The 24,381-nt window shown below is 36.8% G+C and overlaps 1 protein-coding gene across 3 annotated transcripts in view; it reads right to left on the bottom strand.

The window, feature by feature from the left end:
• LRBA (LPS responsive beige-like anchor protein) overlaps positions 1–24,381 on the bottom strand; it is a 421,265-nt gene that overhangs the window by 351,259 nt on the left and 45,625 nt on the right. For all 3 annotated transcript variants that reach the window (XM_086464075.1, XM_086464077.1, XM_086464076.1), the window contains exons 2-19: positions 24,024–24,255; positions 23,790–23,890; positions 21,402–21,497; positions 17,487–17,608; positions 17,262–17,388; positions 15,940–16,059; positions 15,467–15,613; positions 14,418–14,615; positions 13,602–13,735; positions 12,205–12,313; positions 11,925–12,077; positions 10,314–10,482; positions 8,254–8,333; positions 6,675–6,737; positions 4,836–4,933; positions 1,641–1,733; positions 694–802; positions 70–151 (exon numbers count right to left, since the gene is read on the bottom strand). In XM_086464075.1, coding sequence (XP_086320201.1) covers positions 70–151; positions 694–802; positions 1,641–1,733; positions 4,836–4,933; positions 6,675–6,737; positions 8,254–8,333; positions 10,314–10,482; positions 11,925–12,077; positions 12,205–12,313; positions 13,602–13,735; positions 14,418–14,615; positions 15,467–15,613; positions 15,940–16,059; positions 17,262–17,388; positions 17,487–17,608; positions 21,402–21,497; positions 23,790–23,890; positions 24,024–24,255 — 2,233 coding nt within the window. The remainder of the gene's footprint in view (positions 1–69; positions 152–693; positions 803–1,640; positions 1,734–4,835; positions 4,934–6,674; positions 6,738–8,253; positions 8,334–10,313; positions 10,483–11,924; positions 12,078–12,204; positions 12,314–13,601; positions 13,736–14,417; positions 14,616–15,466; positions 15,614–15,939; positions 16,060–17,261; positions 17,389–17,486; positions 17,609–21,401; positions 21,498–23,789; positions 23,891–24,023; positions 24,256–24,381) is intronic.

Genomic DNA, 24,381 nt, shown 5'->3' with positions numbered 1-24,381 from the left:
TTTCTCATGTGTGTTTTTTTAGAGCAGATTTTTCTTACGGTAGCACTTAGAAACGTGTATCATTCTTACGAGGATTTTGTATCTTCACTGTTGAATCTGGGTCAGGATGTTGTTTATGTATCACTTGAGTGCAAATCTGTTCAGTCAGAATCTAGCAAGAAAGCAGAAGATGCCATATCAATGTTCATAAAGGCAGCTTACTGAAAAGTAGGCGGTTACATCCTTCATACAGCACCATCATTATTTCACCATAGTTCCAAAAATTATACAAAAAGCCCATTTGTTGTCTTGCTAATTTATTTCATCCTGTTCCTAAAATTTTACTCTGAACTATTTTTTTGCTTTCTCTTAAGCGCGTATTATTTTAAATACTCTGGAAGAGAAACGCGAATCTAATCAAAACAATCATCATAAGGCAAGATCATTACTATAATAAAATTCCACATATATATGAGTGTCAGTTTGAGACATACAGGTTACTCATTGTCTAGAGTTGTTCATAATGAGCATAACTAAGTTAAGGTCGGGGGGTGAATCTCAAGAAGTGAGCTTTGGAAAAAAAACAGCACTCAGCTGCATCACGCTAAGGTTTAATGTCATCTGGAACATATCAGCACAAATATGTAAGCAATTTTCTAACAATGTCTTACAAGTAATTAGGAAGATTGGATCCTAACTACAGTATATTACTACCTCAAACAGGACATTGTATGTGGTCATGGTGATTAAGCTTGTCTGAAGCATCAGCCTTTCAGCCAACAAGGAGAACAATCCATGTCCAAGCATGACTTCAGCTTTTCTCCTAAAATAGTACAGAAAGATAAAATAAACTTATGTATTCAACTTGCTTTAGGGAGGAAAAAAAAAAGTTTACAAAGTATGCCTCAAGAAATACGAAATCACTGGAAACATCTTGTTTGTTCCTTAAGCCTTTCACTTTTGCTTAAGGAAAAGGGCAAGGATTCGAATTCTGAAAGGACAAGTCATTCCCTGAAGACAAGCAGAAGACAACTAACTTTCTTCCATAAATACAGTCCACTCACCCATGGGCTCAAAAAGCTGAAACACATCCTTAGGTATTTCTTGATAAACACTAAGGAAAGGGCATCTTTGTCCTCATTTCACTCAAAAATACAACCATGGACAGCGTTCTCAAGTTATCTTTGCTCTGCTATTGTGGTCAACTTGAGACATATTAAATCTAGTTCTCAGTAAGTAACATGGTTCAATCTCACCAGTCTAATTTCAGTGAAATTACAGAAAAAGACCACTTTAAAAAACGGGTAGCCATTCTGCAAGTAAGTATTAAATGAACTTAGTAAGGAAGTGATAACACCTGGACACTAGTTGCCAATAACAAGTAATCGCACCACATCAGAAATGTATTAATGACAAATTGAAAGGTACTTGAAGAATAGCAGCTCCTATTCAGTGAAGCGTATTTAGTGATTAACCACCAATATAGCGGGTTTTTTACTTCACATACAAACATGTGTGTTTATATACAGACACCAAGTAATATACACACCAAATAACATATATGGTATATATGTGTCACAACCTACTTTTTTTTTTTTTTTGCAGAGGGTGTTGGGGGGGTATGTGTTGAGGGGAGGTTTAAGACCTAAACCAGCACTTACTTTGGAGCAAGATGCTTTAAGAAATATCCCATCACTTTTAGAGCTTGCACCCTGATGCCTTCACTTTGCGATGCCAAAAGCTTGTAGACAACCCTAAGTGGAAAAAACACAAGGTTTCCTAAAATAGTTGAAATACACAGTGATTTTTGGAATGACAAATTAACCGCAGTAGACAGCAAACAAATTTGTATCTGAGTCTAATTTAAAAGAATGGCTATTAATAGGACTACAAAAAACAGCATGACATTTCTGTTAACAGCACAAGAGTTTGTGATTTCACATTTTACAATTACATTTAGAGATTTTTAATCAAATTTATAAATATCTCCCAAATATCAATACATAAACATGCTGTGAAAGGCTGCTGCAATTCCTATACTGAGAACTGTCTCAATCTGATGTTTTATCCAGAAAACTAAGCAAGCAATTGCTTTAGTATAAATGTAGCTGGACAGGAACAGCCATATATGGATGGGGATTTATTACTAGCACTAAAATTTGACATCTGCGCACGCTGTTGCTCCCTCAGGAGGGATAGAGGAAGACACCAAGTCAGGAGGCATTCTCATTTCACTTACATCAGCTTCTGCTCCTCAGCTGCTTACGATTCTCCACTAAGAAAGCTGAAGTGAGCAAGGGGCATGTCTGTAGCAAAGTACTAGGCTTAACTAACTGAAGTTTTCCCAAGAAAGAAAATGAGAGCGTAATAAACACCACAAGGAAAGTGTCAATGCAACCGATGAAAGTCTGGTAAATTAATAAACAACTGGAAGTACAGTCTTACAGTGGGAAGCGTCCAGTAACCCTAAATATATTTGACACTACCAATTCAATCTGTAATACTGCACAGATCCCATCACATGTATCTACACTTTCCACTCCCTGGACAAAAATAAATTGGACTAGTATCTAATTTTAACTTCTCACTTATTTGCAACACATTAAAGTTTAATCTTTTATTAAATTAAGTTTATTTGCACGGTGAAAAATTCTAATATTGGCCTTCTCTTAATTTGAAGAATAACAAATGCAAGTTTTTGATCCTTGCAAATTTCCCATAAAAATATAAGACATGTAAGTGTATTTACCAGTTACATCTAATTTCATTCATTACTTACTTTTTAGACAGTAAAGTGCTTATGACCATGTCACTATCTGATTCCAGTTGGGCTATGGTTCACAGTATTGGACAGATCTTTGAATTCGTGAAATATGTTTTAGCTTATACTACACGGACTACTAAGCTCTCTTTGAAAAAAGAAAAGAGATTAATTTCCTAATGCTCCATGAAACGATACAGGAACAGAAGGCACAGTACTCAGCCTTTACTGTGAATGTGTTCCGAGTAAATTTTTGAGGAAATTTGTATTACTTTATTAGAGGGAAGGAAGAAAAAAAATAAATCTAATTTCAACTATTCTTGAGTCTTTCCAAAAATATCCCATGTTATAATATGACATTTTAGATCAGCCAGTTGTAAAGAGTTCAAAGGACTTATTCAAGCTTTTAGGCCTTATCTATACTTATCTAACTGAGCACTCATCACTATTTATATATTTCTTCACTTTTACATACCTCAAAATATCACCTGAACTAAGACAAAAAAATAATCTAGTTCTATACTAGAATCTAAGTGAAAAGCCAGGAGTGATTAAAAAACAGTTACCCATAACAAATAACTTATCCTGGAGAAAGCTGCAGCCACAGCAACTATAGAATCAGACAAATGAGCAAGCCCACAACACAATGTTCATTCAATCAATATAATCCGTTTCCCAGCTTGTCTTACGAGAACAGTATGAGGGTTACCTAATTGCACAGGAAAATACTATTTCCTCACACTTATTATTTCTTCAGTATATAGATTACTTTTAAAAATTTAATTATTAAAATTTTCCAAATATTCATAAAGCTTTGTAAATTTTTTTTTAAATTTCAAGAATATGGTGGTTTAATTGTAGAAAGGAGATGTATCAATAAGCACACAAACAACCCGTTAAGTGACTGGAGACAACGCAGGCAAGGAATGTAACAAATGAGACAGGAAAACAAGTGATTTCTCACTGTGGACTCACTATTCATACTGACTTGCCCATATACTAGTTAATAAAAAAGAAAATGTCTACTGCCAGTTGTTAAAAACAAACATATTGCACTAGAGACCCAACATGACATTCAAATACTTTATTATTTAGACTTTTTATTAGTTTCCCACAGCATAATACATTACCATACAAATGAAGTCAAAGCTGAAGAAAATGGATTAAAAAAAAAAAAAAAATCAGCCTAGCACTAAAAGGGGAGAAAACAATTATGAACATGCCTGAATGTTGTCTCTTGAGAAACAGCAACTGAAAAAAAAATATATGTATAAATAGGGGTTAACCAATAGGTGCAACAAAATGAATGACATGAGACTCTGCCTTTACAGAGTGAGAGAATTACTACTCCACATACCCTTGTAGGAATAGTTCTTTTATTTGTTTGCCTGTTGCAATTTTTTCCCCACTATGTCCAGGTATGTTCATTTTAAATTAGAAAAGTTCAATAATGTGACCACCCTCTAAGAGCCACAATCCAAAATCAGAGTCGCAACTTAGTCTTTTTCTAGCAGATCTTCTCTTGTGCTTTTACTGTTAATAGAATTTGCTACTTTCCCTAATTTTCTCCCACAATAGCGTTAAACAGTATTTTTCTGTTTGCTGGCAAAAAGAGATTGTGAACAATCAATACCGCAAAGTGCTAAATTTAAACAAATAAAAGGTTTCTTCTGCAAAAGTCCCATAATGCTTCACATGTTTAAAAAAAAAAAAAGGAAAAAAGCTAAGAAACATCAGAAGGAATCCGAACGAATTTTTGTCAGCTAACTTTCAGTTCTAAAACATATGTAAGAATGGGAGGCTAAAGACTAAGCGCTAGTAGATGAAAACTTAACATCAATGTATAGACTTAAATTGATCACTACTCGTTTAAGCGTGACTGACAGCTTGGAAACATTAAAAAAACAAACCTAATTGATAATAAATCCAACATCACCACTTGTCAAAAGAACACTTGCACATAAATATCTCCCAAGATGAGGAGCCTAAGACTGCAACACACACAGACAAGGACCTTTCAGGTTTCACGGGATTCTAGCAAGCAACAATATGGTCACAATACTGTTTCCATTTGCCCACTTAAATTCAAACTTACTGTAATCCATTCCTCTGATCAAAAGCGGGGATCATAGAACTGGGATGCTCTGACATCAGAGCAACAAGCAACTGCAAGACATCCATTAGATTGTCATCCTGTTGAATAAATGTTACAAATTTGAATTAAAAATGCACGTACACTAGAACATCATTTTGGTTAAAAGAACCATTACAAGCATTTCAAAATGATCTGGAGAGTAATAGTGAACTAAGAACTGAAACAATTAGGCCAGGATCAAAAGAGCTATGGATCTGGAAGGCAAGTGCAGGAGAATCTATTGTCAAAAAAATACTTTATTTTTTAGAGTGAAAAGTGATACATCTGTGTTTGGGATGTAAGCCTTTGACAGGGAAGGGACTATTGGGCTATGCTATTTCTTTCCACACACATGCTCATTTGTTTGCATGTGTATTTCCCCTCTTTTACTGCACAGGAGCTAGAAATAAACTGCTACACATTATCTGGGGCACAAGGTGGTGTTTAATGCAAAATCTCTACTAACAAATGTCCACCCCAGGAAAAAAAAAATACCACCACCTGCCACAGACATTTAAAATGGGTAATTCAATCTGTTCAGTAAAGTTTGCCCCTATTAAAGCACTCTATAGTTTATTATCTTTTTCCAAGTTGATTATAACTAAAAACAACCTACAAAACAGCAAAATGCAACTGTCATCTTTCCCCATTCTTTCTGGTATTAAAATGAAAGCTTATTTAAAAAAAAAAACAAACCCACTTTCCAACACTTTTGAACAAATACTCTGATTCTTTATCAGAAAACCAGTTTAACAATTGTATCCACCTGATATTATTATTAACTTACATTACAGATGCTATCACTGATGAATGAGCACTATGAGAAGACTAAATTTTACTTTTTTTGTTGATGTTTTTCTGAATTTACAAATACATACGTAACTCTGTGGGATTCAGCATTCATGGGTCTTTTTAGACTTGACCATGCAAACTGCTAAAATAGTTAAAATATCAGCTCCTCATCTGAAGGCTATATAAAGCTTCTGCTATTTTGTTTACTCTTACATTACTAAGAGTTATTTTTTATATTTCCATATAAACTAGAATGACTTAAAATTTCTTGACCATAGTACTACCAAGTAGCAGTAACCAGCACAGAGAATAAAGGGAAAATATAAGTGTAAACAAGAAAAAAAAATGCATACTGCTTGAAGTGAAGTTCAATTAATTCCTTATTTTACCCATTTCAAGCACCCTTACAGAGATGAGATCAGTTAGATTTATGTCCCCATTTCCCCTGTCTTTGATGTTGCATCTGGCATAAAGTGCCTTTTCCTGGTGCTAAAATATGAAGATGCAGATGTATCAGTGGTAACCAACGTTTTCTCCCAATTAAGTTTATATGCTTCTCTTAGATGCCATTAACATACATCTTTATTTTTTAATGCATGTTTTCAATTTTATTACTTTATTTAAGAAGCAAAATAAAGAGAAAAACAAAAAAAAAATATTACTTAGGCAGCATAAAACAAGGTTTTGTCTTTTTTTTTTTTTTTTAAAAGTCAGTCTCACCATCTGTTTTTCTGCTTGGTAAATCAGTTTGCAGAACAACACAAGAAACCATTTTGACTTACTGGCTTAACGAACTTCAATCTAACATTGAACATACTGCTTAAATCCCTGCAAGAATATTGGCAATTCAGCACACTACACTAGAGGTGGACAATGTTTGCTACTTCCTCTACAGAGCCATCTGGTGGCATAAAGAAGGTAATATTTGAAAATATTCAAATATTTGGTGATCACAAGCTGCAGCAGTATTACACCTCTCCTCCCACACAAGCCCCAAATAAAAATTACCTCATGTACAGTGAGCAGATAATTCAGGATAGCCTGCAATTCTTCTTCTTTTATTCCATAGTCCTTTAAAAACAATCAAGTTTTAACTATCATCATCTTCCAAGTACAAAAGTACTGTTCCCAAAAGAGCATTATTACAAGCAATGGTTATATACGGAGCAAGTCCCACACAACAAATTTTTTTTCACTTGATACTAAAATAGTTTCATAGATGGAAGGTCGCTTTTTCCCTGCATAAAAAATACCCACTGAAGGTTATAAATGTGCTTAAAGACAACTTCAATACCGATGTAAAAATAAGCTAGATAGTAATATGCTACATGAAATTTTTAGAGTAACACACATAAATTGATACAGACAATTTCAACTGAGAGCTTCCTATTAATAGAAGAATTAAATTAAGGTGGCAAAGAGGATTCAAAAGTAGACCTGGATTTTTAATTATAAGCCTATTAGCTATGCCTACGGCTGAGTTTGCTTCTTATTTTCCACTACAGAATCCTACCTTCAGTTGCTATTACCTTTCCAGAAATCTAAATCATTTATGGCATCTATGTCACAAATATGCCTTGAGGTCTTTTTGGTGAAAATAAAATAAAACCCAACAGTTTCTAAGAAGAGGATGAGGGTGGGAACAGTAGGCTCCTTCATTTCTAGGGTTTTTATTTTTTAAAGCAAGTCTCATTTCCCAAAAAGATTTTGTGCCACTGCTGTGTACCAACAGAAAATTTGCAGAAGAATCAACCTTTTATGATGGACATGCTTTTTACCATCCTTGTGAAACTCTACCCAAAACCATCCAAGTTATATATATGACAGAAATTTAAAAAAAAAAAAATTAAGCTAACACTTAATGAAAGTCTTTTAGAGTTTGATAGCTAAACTGTCCCTGATACTTCAGTTGCAGAACATCCAATTTAAAGAAAAAGTACAAGAGACAAGAGCAGAACTCTTCTGGTAGTTACTCCTCCATACTGCTGAGGCTAAGGGTAGCAGCAGAGAGCATACTGGCCCCTTAGCAACAAAGGAGAAGAGGGGAAAGAGGAGCTAGATTCAACACAGAAAAGTCGGTCTACAGAAAGAAGTGGAGAAGAGAGAGATGAGAACTTACAACAGCAAAGGTTAAGAAGAGTCTATTATAGCAGTAGAACTGCTGAATTTCAATATTCCTCTAATGTCTAACAAACAGTCGTGAAACTTATTTATAGAGTCGTTCTTATCCTCCTCTGTTCCACAGCACATAATGCCAAATGTTGCTCTTTAGTCTTTAAACACTTCTGATGCAGGTGATACTGTTCTTGTCAAAAAAAAAAAAAATTAAATACTTATTGCCCCAGTAGTAAACATTTCTAAGCTAATGACTTAACAGCTCCACTTTTGATAAAAACAGCTTGAAAGGGAGAAAAATGCATCTTCAGCACTGCTGTCTGTGGCAAGAGCCATGACAAAGATACACCTTACATGGTATTTCTATTTACTTATTTGTTTACAAAATTCAACATGCTTCGGAAAAAATGTACAGACCATTTCTTTATGAAAGGAAATTTAGATATCCTATCATGATTAAAAGTTATCCTACCTTCATCACTAGCTGTTTAATGAACATCAGCAAGAATGCTCGCAGAGATAAAATCTCTTTTTGAGTAGGCCGTGGCCCATCTACAAAAGAAGAAAAGTAGAGACATGTAATGCAAATTAACAGCTATTAATAGCATAGCGTGCATTTTCACGTAAAGAAAAATAAAGGCATTTTCTGGGTGAAGAGGGCACAATTCTAAGAATTCTTTCCTCCACTTCAGACTAAAAACAGCAATGCGTGTCATCCCTGTTTATTAGCAAAATGCCCAACCAGTGAGGTTCTACTAAGGCTTTTATTAAATACAGTTTTCTAAGCCCCTCTACATTCTTTTCATCAATTTACCACTCCCATGCAGTGTCTATGAATCAACTTCACACAAGGAATAAGACTGATATGAGAACTTTATGTCAGAACTTCCAGATTTCAAGTTTTTGCCGTTTACAATTGTTGTTAAAGTTCTTCCGCTAAAGCTCAAAGGAAGAATTACATGCCATTAGTACACATTGGCTATATGCACAAAAATCAATCTTACAATGCTATATACAAAAATTACCTGGAAAGCCATGACTTAATTTGTTAACTCAAAGTCAAAAGGACTTGCTTCTGCCATTCCTGTGTAAAGCAGACTTTCACTGAAATATTTTAAATACTCAAACACTGAGTAGTTCCCAGGAGAGGCAAGGTTAAAAAAACAGGTGCAACCAAATGTCAAAGCCAAGTAAAAGCTTTCATAGAGAAAGCAAATGAACTGTTGCAAATACATTTCTACGGATCGTTTTTACATTTGCTCATAGGTTGACAGTTCTTATGGTCTTAATCATGAGGGAAAAGGAAATCAACTAGCAAATGCAAGTGATCATATGAGTCTAGTTTAATACAGTATAGGCACACAGGCATATTTGGTTTAAGAGTAGTTATTTTCAATATAGACCAGCCTAGTCAAAATAAGTCATCAAACTGTATTAGTAACGACTATCCTACACATACACTTGCCTCAGGCTTAATAAACCAGTTCAGAAACTAATTAAGTCAATCTACATCTTCACCAAAAAGAAAGGAAAAACACGCATGCTTTGCTCCTTACAAAATGCAAAAACACCACAAAACATTTTTTGCAACCCTTTAACAGGAACGGTTGGTCATTCTGAGAAGTTGGTGGCAGGAAGTCGATACATCTAAGGATCACTCCCTCCCAGTACATCTAGCTCTCTTTCATCACCTGCTTCTCTCTCTGAAATTCCAGTTATTTCTTCATTACAGGAGAAAGTAGAGATGCAAGTTATTCTCCCTTTGCCAAGGCTGTGTGCCCAACCCCATAACACACAGAACAACTGGAAGAGTCATAAAGTCATACTTCCAAACAGCATTAATTCCCTTATCTGTGCAAGTTCCATCTGCATGTGTTTATGTTATCCTGGTGCATGTTTCACTTCTCCCAGTTCCCTTCACAGTACTGAATTTCTAAGTCAAGCAGCTATTCCTTTTGCATTTTTCTTAGGATCAGTATTCTTGCTCTGTGTTCGATGTCAATGACAAGTACTAAACATCTGTTCTAAATTTCTTATTCTTACCTTTTTCTTTCACCATGCATTTGCTGTCCGGATTAAGCATACTTATTAAGCAGTTTTCCAACAAGTTCAGATCCCTACATCTGTCAGACTCAGTATGCTTGTTTTCAGCTATACTGGTATTAACAATAGATCTTACAAGCACTTAAAGACTGTCCACTACTTGAACAAGCTCCATTAACAGACCACATTCCCAGGCATAGCTCCACACTTCCAAAACCCTACCATTTCTCTGATCAGTTCCAATGAGTATTAATTCACGTAGGTCTTTGATGACAGAGGATATGACTTCCGAAGAAAGTTTCCGTTAGTTTGTGAAAAAAAGCTTTCAAGAATATCCTTTGGATAAAAGCACACTGCTCAAACTGTTACAGTCAACCCACCCCACTAAAATAAAATTCTTTCTGGAACATTTACATCTATTCTGTACATTGTATACAACATTTTTTTAAAAACAAACATCAGCTTCTGAGAGTAGAAATTAATACATACCTGTGCCCTTGGGAGTTATACCACTGCGATCCTGAGGATTCACTACCCAATAATAATACTTTAGGGTATGCATGACCAAAAGAACTGTCCCAACTCGTCGGATTGCACCATATATGTTAACAGTGCCAATGAACTCAGTAGACAGGTAAGTGTACAGGATCAGCTGAACCTACAACAGCCAATAAGGAGACCAAAAATCATTGCAACAAAATTGCGGCACATCAGACAACTGCATTCTTAAATTTTATCTATCAAAACGGCTTAAAGAAATAGATTTTGTCTGCATAGCTCAGTCATAAAGCTCTTAAAACCCTTGCAAACTGATAAAAAAAATCCGTTTTATTTCTAAAACTATAGATTTCTGTGGTTTTTTAAGCTGCTCTACACTCATAGGCGCATGAAAACACGCTATTCACACGATCACAGATAGCTGCGACTGTAGGGCACCTCTGTAGATCATCTATTTCAACCTCTCTGTTCAGAACAGGGTCACACATAAAGCATTATAGAAAGGTGCATATTTATCATATACTTAAATATTCATTATAGGCTTAATTATTGTCTAAGTTTATCCTGTACCCAAGGCTAAACTGTAACAGTCACTCTATCACCTGATGAGCCCTTATCTGCCAGGGAGGGGAATCAAGGAAAAGAAGAGCAGACCCGTGGATAGAAGTGAAACAGATTTAATGAAAACACCACCAATACCAACAGAGATATACAGTTATACTCAGCCAACTGAATATCCAGTCATCACAATCGAACAGAGAGCAGTCCTCAGGAGAAGCCAGAGGAGAAGCAGGAGGAACCTCAGCAGGAACCCCACAGAAGCTCTCTCTCCTCCTCTATAATGACCATGACATTACAGTATGGGCTACACCTGTAGCTCACTCAGGTCAGTTGCCCTGGCTGACTTGAAACTGCTAATGGCCTGCCTAACACGGCTAGGCTGGGATTCTGTCCCAGACAAACCAGGATAATTATTTACATATCTTTTTTCTCTTTTTCTTCTGAGAAATAATGACTTAAATAATACTTAATAATTTAATTCAGCTGTAGCAAACATAAACGTTTTACAACAGCTTCAACAGTAGCATTGTTAGTGCTGTCTCAGTTTTTGAAATACAAAACAAACCCTCTACGGAGGGAATCAAAAAATTTGGTAACAAGGTTTCAAGCAGAGCCAACGGGAAAGTTTCCATCCAAGCTGTTTGCTCTGAGAACACAGATTCACCAAACCAAAAATACTCTGCAGGAAATATATCAATTTAAATGAAGACTTCAAGTCTGACACGCAGGATAATTTCCCTTAAAAATTGCTCGGTTTTTGCCAACCAACCCATCCAAAATTCCTTTTATATCTACAACACTAACTGGGTCAGTGACTCCAGAAGTCACTCCCAACTCTGCAGAATGCTGCAGGTTTCCAAACTCCCTGAAAACCTTGGGAGCCTGCAAAACTTGACCGCTAAATGCAGAAAATCAGAGTCTGAAAACAGTTCAGGTATGATTTCTGCTGGGGAGCCACGACCTGTAGTCCTTGGAATCCAGGCTCCACTCCCAACTCAATGCATCATAAGATACCTTATTCATACAAATAAGCAATTTTACCTGTGCTGGGATATGAATCCATATTGCAGGATTAAGGAGAACATGATCACACAGCTGCTTCAGCAACGGTACCCCATTGTGTAAGTTGCTCAGGTATTTCGAAAAGGCAAGGCAAAGTTCTAGTACAGCTCGGGTCACGTGGGCTTTGGAAGACTGTAAAAGAAGATCTGCTTAAGGAAAAGCCCTGCAACAGTCTAGCAAAGTATTTCTCTCAACAACAACAACAACAACAAAAAAAAAATCAACATTAATGCAAGACATCAAGAAAGATTTGCTTTACCTTTTCTAAGCTATATCCTATCACAAGGAAGCCCTTACAGGAAAGCATCTGTTCTTGCATAGCAATGGAGTTCTTCAACAACTCCATGATGAAAGCCAATAAAGTAGAACTGAAAAATATAATGTTTTAGTAAAGAAAAACACTTTAAAGGTTTACAATGAGACAGAAAGTATTTTCAAATTAACACATGCATCAGACAGCCCACAGATACATTTAATGTGTTGTATAACACAGACCAGAATTTTTAAAACAAAGTAAGACTGAATTCCGAAAGCTCTAACTTCTCACTTATAACGAATGCATTTCTAACTTGAAATTCTGGATTCTGAGACAACCATTCAATAGTAAAATTCTTCTGAAAATACATTCTTGCAGAAAGGCAACAGTTAAGCCTGTACTACTCTCTGCTTCTTATTTCACTTACAGACTTCTACAAGATCAGTAACAAATGCCATTCCACTTCCTACTGCTTTCAGATGAGCAGATATTGGAAATATTTTTCTAGACACAGCTTTACTATTGGTTCATGCTAATCGAATTCTCTGCTGCTGCCAGAAGGTGTGTTCATGCTCCTCCCCTTGTGTCACAAAACTAGTGCCTATGAATCAAGACCTTAGCTTGCTGAAAACCCCTCCATCGCTGGTCCAGTTTGCAAGTATATCAAATCCCTGACTCACCACATAGATGCCTAAGCCTCAGTCAGCTCAAGAGAGGCCCAGGAATGTACAAATGGGCTGAAGGAACATTGTGGCCATCCTTTCTTAGCAATAACACGGATGTAGATCATCTTTACACAGTCATGAAACTACAATTGCAATGAAACAGAGCAAACTACACCAGGACCCTAAAAACCAATCCCTTTGCTATTAATACTACTCTCTAACTTCGGAGTTCCACCCATTTCTGTGCCTGGATGTTCAGAAGTTGGACTGAGTTGAAACAGAGACGAAATGAGAGGAAAAACCTGTCAGTAACACTAAGTAACAGTATCTTCCAAAAAGTCTGAAGGTAAAAAAAAAAACAACCAAAAAAATCCCAAGGAATAACTTCTTGTAGCTGAAAAATTCACCCTTTCTGGAGTTTCTCTTGAAACCTTCCCCCGTGGATTTTCTCCATGACAGGAATAAGCTCAAGAGAATTGTCTGTAACTCTGTTACACAAAAAAAAATGTGAAGTAGAAATGTGTACATTTTGATTCTGTGTGAAGTTTCATAGAAAATTTGGTGCAAATAAACACTTCACTTTGAGGTCCTGCCTGTAATAAGGCCACGTTTTTGTTGTTTGATATAATGCATTGCACAAGACTTTAAACCGCTATGCCACTCAATAAAGCAAGAGGTGATTTCCTTTACTTAAAAAGAAACAAAGAACAGAACACAACACACACATGCACTCACCAAACAGTGGTGTCAACGTGGTCCGATGAATATTGCCTATAGTCTAACTGTGCAAAGAGAGGGAAAAGTACCTGCACCCCTCCAATGGAGTGCAGAGCACTTTGGATAGAATGCGTTAAGACTGCTTTCACATCCTGACAAAGAAGAATTAAGAAATATTGAAATCTCCTTCAGAAACTGTTAAAAAGTTTGTTAGAAATAATTTGAAACTTCTCCAATATAAAAGTTGTATTATTACCAAATAAACAGCAAGAAGTACATGGCTGTCACAGCCACACTAAATGCCTCACAACAAAAACGTCTGGCTGACCTACTGCTTTAGATACAATCTACAGCGTAGATCCTCAGATGAATATACAGGAGGTGGTTTGCAAACTCTAAACCAAGTATTTAGTAACAGAGAAACTCTAGAACAGAACACATGAAAAACTTTTGACAACTTAAAAAGAAAAAAGCATTCAAAGCATAGGTAAGAAAAGAGTATCATATCAACAGGGCAAAGGACAGGAGATAGGTAGTATCTGTAGGGGAGTGAACATATGTCAGAAATGAGGAAGAAGGATTTTTTTGAAAAGCTAACATGGTCTTTGTAATACTGATATTTTTTAGCTTATAACTTTGTTAAAATAAACTTATCTTAGGATTCTTGTGCATCCACATTAATTCAAGAAATAGAGGTGGTAGCAGTGGAGACAACCCAAAAAACCTAACCTATCAGCAGTTCCCTATCTTGTCCAAATACCTATAAAACTTGTTTTTTAGGTTTTCAAACAGAAATTACTTGTATCCTCCAAAGCTATGAAAACACTGAAATACCTGCAGCATGAGGGCATGTGGTGAATGCACAAAAATAGAAGGGTTATCCTTAGGTGATGACTCTAGACACAGCTGTGCATCTGTAGCCCTTGGATTGTACATAAAAGCAATAGCACTGGATAGTTTGCCATCATATAGTAACAATTTGTGATGTTCAGCAAGGAAGAGATCACTTTCTGCCTTGAATTTGAACGTTCCCTGGATTGGGGAGCAGGGTCGAGGAAGGAAAAAAGAAAAAAAAAGTTAGATTACACACATTGAGAATACAGTTCAGAACACAGCTATTTCCAAAAAATGACTAAAACATTACTTCTTCAATCTAGCAATATTTCAGAAAGTAGAGGTCTCATCACAACACTGACTCAAAGTCAATTTTACAGTTAGAACTGCAGAATTTTTTTTGACCCCTGAAGAGTGACATTGCCAAAATGGAGAGTAATGTAAAAGAAACACATCAGCCAGGAAACAGAATGACAGTTAGCAATGTTCACTCAGAAGGAACTAATAATTGAGAGGCAGATAGAATAGGAACCATCTTTTTTAGCGTATGTTTGTACAGCTGCTAGGGAATAAGAGTCTTCAATTAGTGCCCCTCAGGCTATAACAAAACAAATAATAAATCACTGCAACAAAACTAATCCTCAGCACTAACTTCACACATTAAATCTGGCTAGCACAATCAACTATAAAGCTACATTTCTAAAACAAATACATCGTACTTGACCTAAAGTTTTCAGCCTCGACGAAAAAGTGAACCTAGCCAGAGATAACAGTGGTGTTCTGCTTCTCCCATCCACCAACACAGAAATTTTGAGAAGTAAACAGGAACACAAATTTATTTTTTATAAGAAATTAATTAACTTAATTAATGCTTACTTGTGGTTTGTAAGGTGATACATAGGCTTAAAGAAGGAACATAGAAGAGTTTAACAAAAAGATTACACAGTAGGAACACTTTTAGAATGACACAGAGGTGTCACAATATTCTTAAAATCCACCATAAAGAGCCTTACTGAACTCTGGAAACTTTATGTTCAATTCTAAGATACCTTATATCCCAGACCAAGCTGATAAATGGCAAAGATCTGAGCAGCATTCAGAGCCTCACTAAAAAGGTAAATGGAAGTCATTTGCCCACAAAACACTCGATTGGCATCTGCTGTTTCTGAAGAACCCAGGAAACATTTGTCAAATGTCTGAAAATGAAACAGAACCCAGAAACAGGGTTTAATCTACACTAGAAAGCAAATTATGCAAATGTACATATTATGGGGGAATGTTATTTTTACATAAACAAGCATTTGAGGGCATCAGCAGAAAACAATTTTAAGTTCCAACATGTATAAAAGCAGAATATACTCCCCTACCAAAAAGTTATTAATTTTATTTCAATATTTTTTAAATTTGACATTCAAAAACGCATAAAATGGGGGAAGTTTATTAATAAAATTGAAAAGGTTATCTATCTATTTAATCTATCAAGATGACCAACTATAGATATTAGTGCACAGGGATTACTTACATCACTGGTGTTGACAAACCATGTTATTTCTCCATAAGACGCCAGCTCCCCATTCACATAACATCGAAGTTCACTATTTTTCCAGCGGTTATAGATGTGCACTATAGTAACCATATACCACTAAATGATAAGAAAACAATTGATACAATTCTATAGATACTTCAAGTAGCTTAAGCATTAAAGTAGGGCATAGTAGAACAAATTCAACTATTTATGTGAACTAAATTAAGATTCAAAGATTTACGTTTAAGTCAAAAAGATTAAGTCATTGGTGAGTTTTCTTGCGTAGCTATGTCAAAGACTAATATACCACTTATTCCACAAAAAGTAGACACAGAAGCTTAAAAGATATTTATGACACAGAACTTAAAAAATCTTCATGGGAATGCTGAATGAAATTTACACTGAAACCACTGTGTAAATAAGCTTCAAGTTGGGTTACTCTTAGCATGATGGACTACTGCAACTGTTGTCATTCCAGAGCAAGGATGGCTCCAGGCTAAAGACTTTCAAAGGCTGTGCATGTCAGATTATCTCAAACAGAATCCATATTTACAGCAAGGGATTACTGATAAGAAATTCCTGACAAGGCCTGTTCTCCCACAAAATGTTTACACTGGTAGCTCCAGAAACATTAGCAGAATATCCAATTGAAAAAGGAAACTTTCTCAATATAGCATAATACTATTTACTAGGCAAGCAAGCCTTGAGCATCAATAATAATATCAAATCATACTTGAATTCTTACATTTAAAAAGATACATAAAATAAAGCACCAAATACAAGGAGACTATTTTCTGGACAACCTGAATGAACATAAAGTATAACATTCTTTCAAGAACAAATCTGGTTTTCTCCTACATGTATTATTATCTCCTATTAATGGTTCTATCTTGACGAGGAATACAAAACATGGGTTAGTAATCATACTTTAAAATAACACTGTATTTGTCCACATTGAGCATGTAATGACATAAAGGCGAGGCTTAGCAAAATCCTTTAGGAAAAGGAGAAGAGAATGTCTGAAGGTGGGAGAAAACACAGTATAAATAAAGAAGGGAAAAATCACAAGCCTTTCAAGCTGTGTGTATGTACTGAGTTCTCAGAGAACTCACACAAGTCCCACAAATTCATAAAACTTTAAACCACACTTAAGCAAAATTAAAAAGAAATAAGAACTCAAAACACAAACGTATTTTGCAGTGTAATTGTTCTTATACAGAAAGACGAGCATAATCAACAGCTGCAACACTCCCCCCCCCCCCCCAAGCTACATCTTTAAATTTATGAAACCTGTTTGAAAGATTTTTATTTTTACTCACCTTTTGCGGCTTGAAATCAAATTTTACACAATGCTGGAAACCTTTTCCCTTTGATTTTACAGATGTTACAATCAAGCAGCCTCCAACAAAGTGAGCAGAATAACCAAGTCCTTTGTTTGTTCGAAAACTAACAAATCAAAACAAAATCAGCACATACATAGATGGAAGCAGAAATTATTGAACAATAGAAATTGAACATCAGAAATAGTTTTACACAATACTCACCAATATAAGTAAGGCTTATCCTTATCCACATTGATATTATTTACAGGATCCATTCTTAGCCAAGTGTGGAAAGTAAACCCATTCTGGTACGGCCACTTGGCTATAGGAGGTAAGGCAATAGCCTAAAGAAAGCAAAAAGTTATTCATGTAGAAAGATCAACATCACAATTGTAAGAGTACTCAGCTTAAGGTATACACTGCAAATGTATACTGACAAAGTGTACGGTTCCTCTATACTAAAAAAACCCTGGCCTAACTTCTGTGCTTTTTACACAATTGTGAAAATATTTAATTAATCTAAATATTTAAAAACTAGTCTTTCTATCTCAAAGAAGATTAGTAATAGCAACCTACACTTCAAAAATTAAACACTTCAGCGGCAGCCTCATGGCATAAAAACTCCTCAAAACGCAAATTCAAGTTGATTTGGTTTTGTGGTAACCTAACGGAATCAGATTTATAAACTTCTTTTCATAGTGTTGGTATTCAGAAAAATAACTGATCATGAAAAGAAGCTGGCCACAAAAATAGAATCATATACATTTCACTTAACAGATTCTTTTCTCTCTTGAAAGTCATGTCTATGTAGCCTTCCAGTTAGAATATGACAGACTTAGAAACTTCCTTAAAAGAAAGGTAGAACAAGCCCCACCAGCCAAAATCTTCCTATCAAACACTGTGTTTATGTTAGCTCAAAAGCTCTTAAGTTACAAACTGTGTGGCAGGGCCCTTTGTTTCAAACAGTTAGGTTTTATTGCGTGAATATTTTTCTTTGGTTGGGTTTTTTTTAATGTTGCTATTAACTTTCCACTGTTTTGCTGCACAGATTGCAATACACACTTCAACTAAGCCTGCCATAACCTCTGATCAGAGATGCTGTCCAGATGATCAATACCAGTGAACAAAATACATCAAAGAACTCGAGTGTCACCAGACTCCTTATTATGCTCCCACGCTCTGTTCAGCCATCCCTGTCCAAACAAAATGCCATAAATCCTTCTCTACACCAGCTAACTAATCAGTCTACATATCTTTGAGCTCAACTTTTGGGAACTGGTAGCACTATCATTTGGTTTAACTCACAATGGGATTTTGGAGTAATTATATTAAATAATTTCTAAGACTCCCTAATTTAAAAATATACAAGAATATTCATATTAAGGTTACTGAGGCACCCTAAAATCTCATACAGTCCAAGCATTCAACACAATTGTTAGAATTTAAACACAATACCAGTACAGGAATAGCCAAAAGGAACAAAATGTCTGCCTATTGCCAAGTGCTGTTGCATGTGATAAACATGTAACTGCAGAAGAATTTTTCTAGTAGTCTGCGTTTTTCAGTCTCAAGTTTTCATTCCAAAAAAATTCATTATGTCATCAAGTTGGTGAAATACAATTTCAAGCCACCAAGGCACAAAGGTAACGGGGTTTATGTGAAGAAAACTGGAAAGAGTCATTATTATTTCAAATCTTATTCAAATCTTATTCTGAATTCAGCATGAAATTTTGAACATACTATTTCATCCTACGATTTTAGGAACACCTAAATTCCTACAGAAGATTATGCACAGAGTTTTCCAACTACCTATTTAGTCTCAAATTCTTTTTCAAGGGAACACCTAGAACTTAAAAATTAATCAGTCACCTGAACAATTATGAAAAGACTAATCATTGTTAAATTTAATCCTCTTTCAGTATTATCCGTAGAATCACAGAATGGTTTGGGTTGGAAGGGACCTTAAAAGATCATCTAGTTCCAATCTCCTGCCATGGGCAAGGACACCTTCCACTAGACGAGGTTGCTCAAAGCCCCATCCAGCCTGGCCTTGAACACTGCCAGGGAGGGGGCAGCCACAGCTTCTCTGGGTAACCTACTCCAGTGCCTCACCACCCTCACAGTAAAGAATTTCTTCCTAACATCTAACCAAATTCTACCCTCTTTCAGTTTGAAACCGTTACCCCTCGTCCTATCACTGCACTGCCTGGTAAGGAGTCCCTCCCCACCTTTCCTGCAGGCTCCCTTTAAGTACTGGAAGGCCACTATAAGGTCTCCCCGAGCCTTCTCTTCTCCAGGCTGAACAACCCCAGCTCTCTCAGCCTGTCCTCATGGGGGAGGTGCTCCAGCCCGCTGATCATCTTCGTGGCCCTCCTCTGGACCCGCTCAAGCAGGTCCATGTCTTTCTTGTGCTGGGGGCTCCCGAGCTGAACACAGCACCGCAGGTGGGGTATCACCAGAGCAGAGTAGAGGGGGAGAATCACCTCCCTTGACCTGCTGGCCACGCTTCTTTTGATGCAGTCCAGGATGCAGCCTATACATGTCTAGGATCCACATTTTCTCACAGAATTCTTATAAGCTATATATGTTATTCACATCATCTGAGCACGAAAAACTAACAAATTGTACAAGTATGGCCACTTCTCGTTCAGCACTTTCTGTGGTTTCACGAGCAAAAGTTTCTGGCAAGGCTTTGGTAGCAGGGGGCTACAGGGGTGGCTTCTGTGAGAAGATGCCAGAAGCTTCTCTCATGTCTGATAGAGCCAATGCCAGCCAGCACCAACAACAGACCCGCCACCAGCCAAAGCTGTGCCAATGAACAACAGTGGTAGCGCCTCTGTGATAACATACTTAAGAAGGGGGAAAAAACTGCTGCACAACAGCAGATGTAAGAGGAGGGTAAGAATATGTGAGAGAAACAACTCTGCAGGCATCAAGATCAGTGAAGAAGGAGAGGGAGGAGGTGCTCCAGGTGCCAGAGCAGAGATTCCCCTGCGGCCATAGTGAAGACCATGGTGAGGCAGGCTGTCCCCCTGCAGCCCATGGAGCAAGTATCCACCTGCAGCCCATGGAGGACTCCACGCCAAAGCACATGGACGTGCCTGAAGGAGGCTGGCGCTCCATGGGAAGCCCACGCTGGAGCAGGATCCTGGCAGGATCTGTGACATGTGAAGAGTAGCCCATGCTGCAGCAGGTTTGCTGGCAGGACTTCTGACCTTGTGGGAGACCCACACTGGAGCAGCCTGTTCCTGAAGGACTGCAGGCCGTTGAAAGGATCCGCACTAGAGCAATTTGTGAAGAATCGCAGCCCATGGGAAGGACCCATGTTGGAGAAGCACATGGATGGGGAGGGACCCTACGCTGAAGCAGGGGAAGAGTGAGAGGAGGAAGGAGCAACAAAGGCAACATGTGATGAACTGACCACAACCCCCATTCCCCGTCCCCCTGGGCCACTCAGGGAGAGGAGGCAGAGAAATCAAGAGGGAAGTTGAGTCCAGGATGAAGGAAGGGGTGGGGAAAAAAGTGGTTTAAGATATGGTTTTATTTCTCATTACCCTACTCTGATTTGATTGGTAATAAAGTAATTACCCCAAACCAAGTCTGTTTTGCTCATGATGGTAATTGCTGAGTGATCTCCCTGTACTTATCTCACCCCACCAGTCTTTTGTTACATTTTCTCTCCCCTGTCCAGCTGAGCAGGGGGTGAGATAGAGCGGTCTGCTGGGCACCTGGTGTCCAGACAAGGTCAACCCACCACGAAGCCACTCTCACACACACTGGATGCTAACACAAGCACCATTCCCACAGAAATATGGAAATGAAAAGTTGGCAGATTCTCCTTGCAACAAAATTTAACTGAACCAGAATTGGGGAAAAAAAACAAAACAAAACAAAAACCCAAAGAGAGCCTCATTTATATTCATTCTTTATGTAATAGTTATTTGTCCTTCTATAGGGATAATGCACATTTATTATAAGCACGATTTATTTACGCATACTGTAGGTGTCAGGCCGAGAAAAAAAATTGGTTAAAACTCTACATCTATGACAATGACAGATGAGACAAAACACCACAAATTAAAATAACCAATGGCCATAATAGAACGAACAAACAAGACACTTAAAATATCTACATACTGCAGCACTTTTTCCTGGAAAGTTGAAGAAGGCATCAGGTCCATACTTCTGAGGCATGTGTTTTAACACAGACAATAACTTCCCAGCATGTGGTGGCTGACAAAGAGAATTATTACACTTGTAAATAAGTCAAACACACCTATAAGAAAGAAAAAACTATACACACAAAAAATTAATTCTGACACATTTTAAAGCTGTGCACACGGTTGAGTAACACGCTGGTAAGACACTTAGCACTTTCAATAAACAACACTAACAGAGTATTGTGGATACTTTCACACAATATGCAGTAGGTGCACTGAAATACAATTAATTGGATAACTAAATTAAGGACTTGAAGGCCAGAGCCACTTTCCTGGCATAAACTAAACTGACCCTGAATGCTGCTTCCTCCCTCCATCTATTCATTCCCATCAGTGCTATCATTTGTGTGGATTTGCAGTGAGCTAAAGAAAATTAACTGATCCAGCTGAAAACTAATTTAGGAAAAACAAATGCAAAACAGTTTTCAGATACAGCAGTTTTGGATTGTGGCTGCATGAAATACATGCCAGCACAATGGAGATGGGGAAAATTTAGCAAAAGGGAGAGGGAGGATCAGCAGACAGGACTATTTTCATCAGGACTACAGTCTTACACTAGATTAAAGTGGTTTTTGGTTACATATATCCTTTCACGTAAGTCCCCAGAGAAAGATTCAAGTCTCAACAGCAGTTTGGAGCACCTAAACTGAGAGCTCAGTCAGTGTGAATACTTAACAGTTCATCATCACCATCCCAATTCTGCATGATTCTGTTGTAATACTTGGCAACTATAAGCTCCAAATCAAGTATATGAGCTCACAACAGAAGTACAGTGATGGAACAATTTTGTGTGCCTTCTTTTACCACTTCATAACTTTCCAGACCTCTATTTTTAAACTACAATTTTACACTTCCAATCTTTTCCTGAAAGTGCCATTTTTCCCCCTCTTGTAAGCAGCCACCCTCTGAAAACTAAGCATTGCATAATCGGTTACATTTCAAATGTACCAAAATTATAGTCAGATAACCAGTGCTTCATGAATCTGAATTAAAATTGAGGAGGAAACACAGAGAACTGCTTAGATGTCTTCAGCACTACAGAATTCAATTAGGTAATTTGTGTTGTAGCTGAATACTTCGTATCTTTACAGCACTGCTGATTTTAAGATTTATGGAGTCATGCAACTCCTTAGCAATGCAACTGTGGCATTTTTCTCTTCCTTTCCTCCATATTTAGTCTTTAATAAAGAAAGGAAATTAAATGCAAATAGCAGAGAGTCAGGAAATTAAAAAGTTACTGTTACAGAAACAACTTCAATTCATCTATGGTTAAATATACTCCATATCTTCAATTATTAAGTTTAAAACCTCTATTAAGTTTAGAGTATTTTTATTTGCACAAGTTAAGATCTCCAAAATTATTTATTTCAAAGGCTCTTTTAAAATTTGCTATATTGTTTGTGCATACTAGCTTTTATATTGAATACGTTTTTTTTAATTGTTTGAAGGTAATAGAGACACTGTGCTACCTTTTCTCTACACCAGGCAGAGTATTTAGATATAATAGGAGCTGAAATGAAACTCAAAGCAGGTAAAATGATTGTTACAATAGTTACCAATTCCAGCAAAATGATTTCACGTTAAAGAAAACTTTCTCCGGTGGCCTCTACAACATACACAGTTTTACTTTAGGGAAAGAGGTTCTCAACAGTAAAAAGAGACCCTCTTCTCCCTTTCTAGTTCACACAGGAACAGGAGAAAACACACGATACAATTTTTCAGCTGGAGCTTACTTCCTTCATTTCCATTTCTGCCACAAATTCTCACTTCCCTAACTAGATAAATTTTTTCAATCTTCAGTTAAAGAAAAATGTGGAAACAGGAGCACACCAAACTGCCAAGGTAGACTTTTTTTACTTATTTCTCTTTTGTCGTAAAAAAAAAATTAATCTTTTTTCCTTCAACCGGAATTACAAAAATAAAAACATGCATGAAACCACTTGCTTAGGGTCATCATATTATTCCCAGGTGTTCAAAAAGACCAACCCAGTAAATAGATCCAGGAAGAAATGTAATTTCATCACTATTCTACGCTGTATTTTAATTTCATCACTATTCTACGCTGTATTTTAATTTCATCACTATTCTACGCTGTATTTTAATTTCATCACTATTCTACACTGTATTTTAACTGCTTGCAAGTAAAAAGATTCATTGATATAATACCAGAAAGCATCCTGTGTTTCTTGGTACATATAAAATTTGTTTATTATAAAGGTTATCAAACAGCTTTTTCACTTGTGAACATTAGGAAAAATATAAGCAACGCTACAAAAAATGGTTTTAGTTTTGTGTTTTCTTTTACCCATCTCCCTTTTTCTCCTTGAAGCTTGCTGAAGAATAACTTTAGCTCTCGAACTGTCAAGTTATAGCTAGCCAACACACCCAGCATATCCACTAAGAGATCTGAAAAGGAAAAGAACAGCAATAATTGCTTAATAAAATGCAATTAAATTTAAAAAAATTTATCAATTCACATTTCCATGAAATTTTACATAAAAGGCATACAGTTTGAGTCATACACTGGGTGAAACTGTACCTGCAATCATGTTGTCAGCTCTATCAATCCTCTTGAGCACTTGTTCAACAAGCCCCACTTCTGTGCATGCTTGTAGGTTGCGTATACTTTTCTTCAAGATTGCTGTAAACATGCTCCACACCTCAGCCTGGCAGGTGATGTCACACTTGTCCAGCAAGTCTACCATGCAGGTGATGCCCTCTCCTTCTTGGATGATAAAGTTCATTTCCAAGTCAAACTGGCCCCCAACAAGCTTTCAGACGAAAGATTAAAAAAAAAAAAAAACCCAACTTAAGACAATTGTATCAAAGTACGATTCCACGTTTAAAGTTACTGATTCTTCAAGAAGCAACCTGTCAAAGATGTAAGCTAAAAAACC

Source organism: Leptosomus discolor, chromosome 4 (assembly GCF_034619465.1).
Source record: "Leptosomus discolor isolate bLepDis1 chromosome 4, bLepDis1.hap2, whole genome shotgun sequence".
Lineage (NCBI taxonomy): Eukaryota > Metazoa > Chordata > Aves > Leptosomiformes > Leptosomidae > Leptosomus > Leptosomus discolor.
This window is presented reverse-complemented; position numbering and strand designations above follow the sequence as displayed.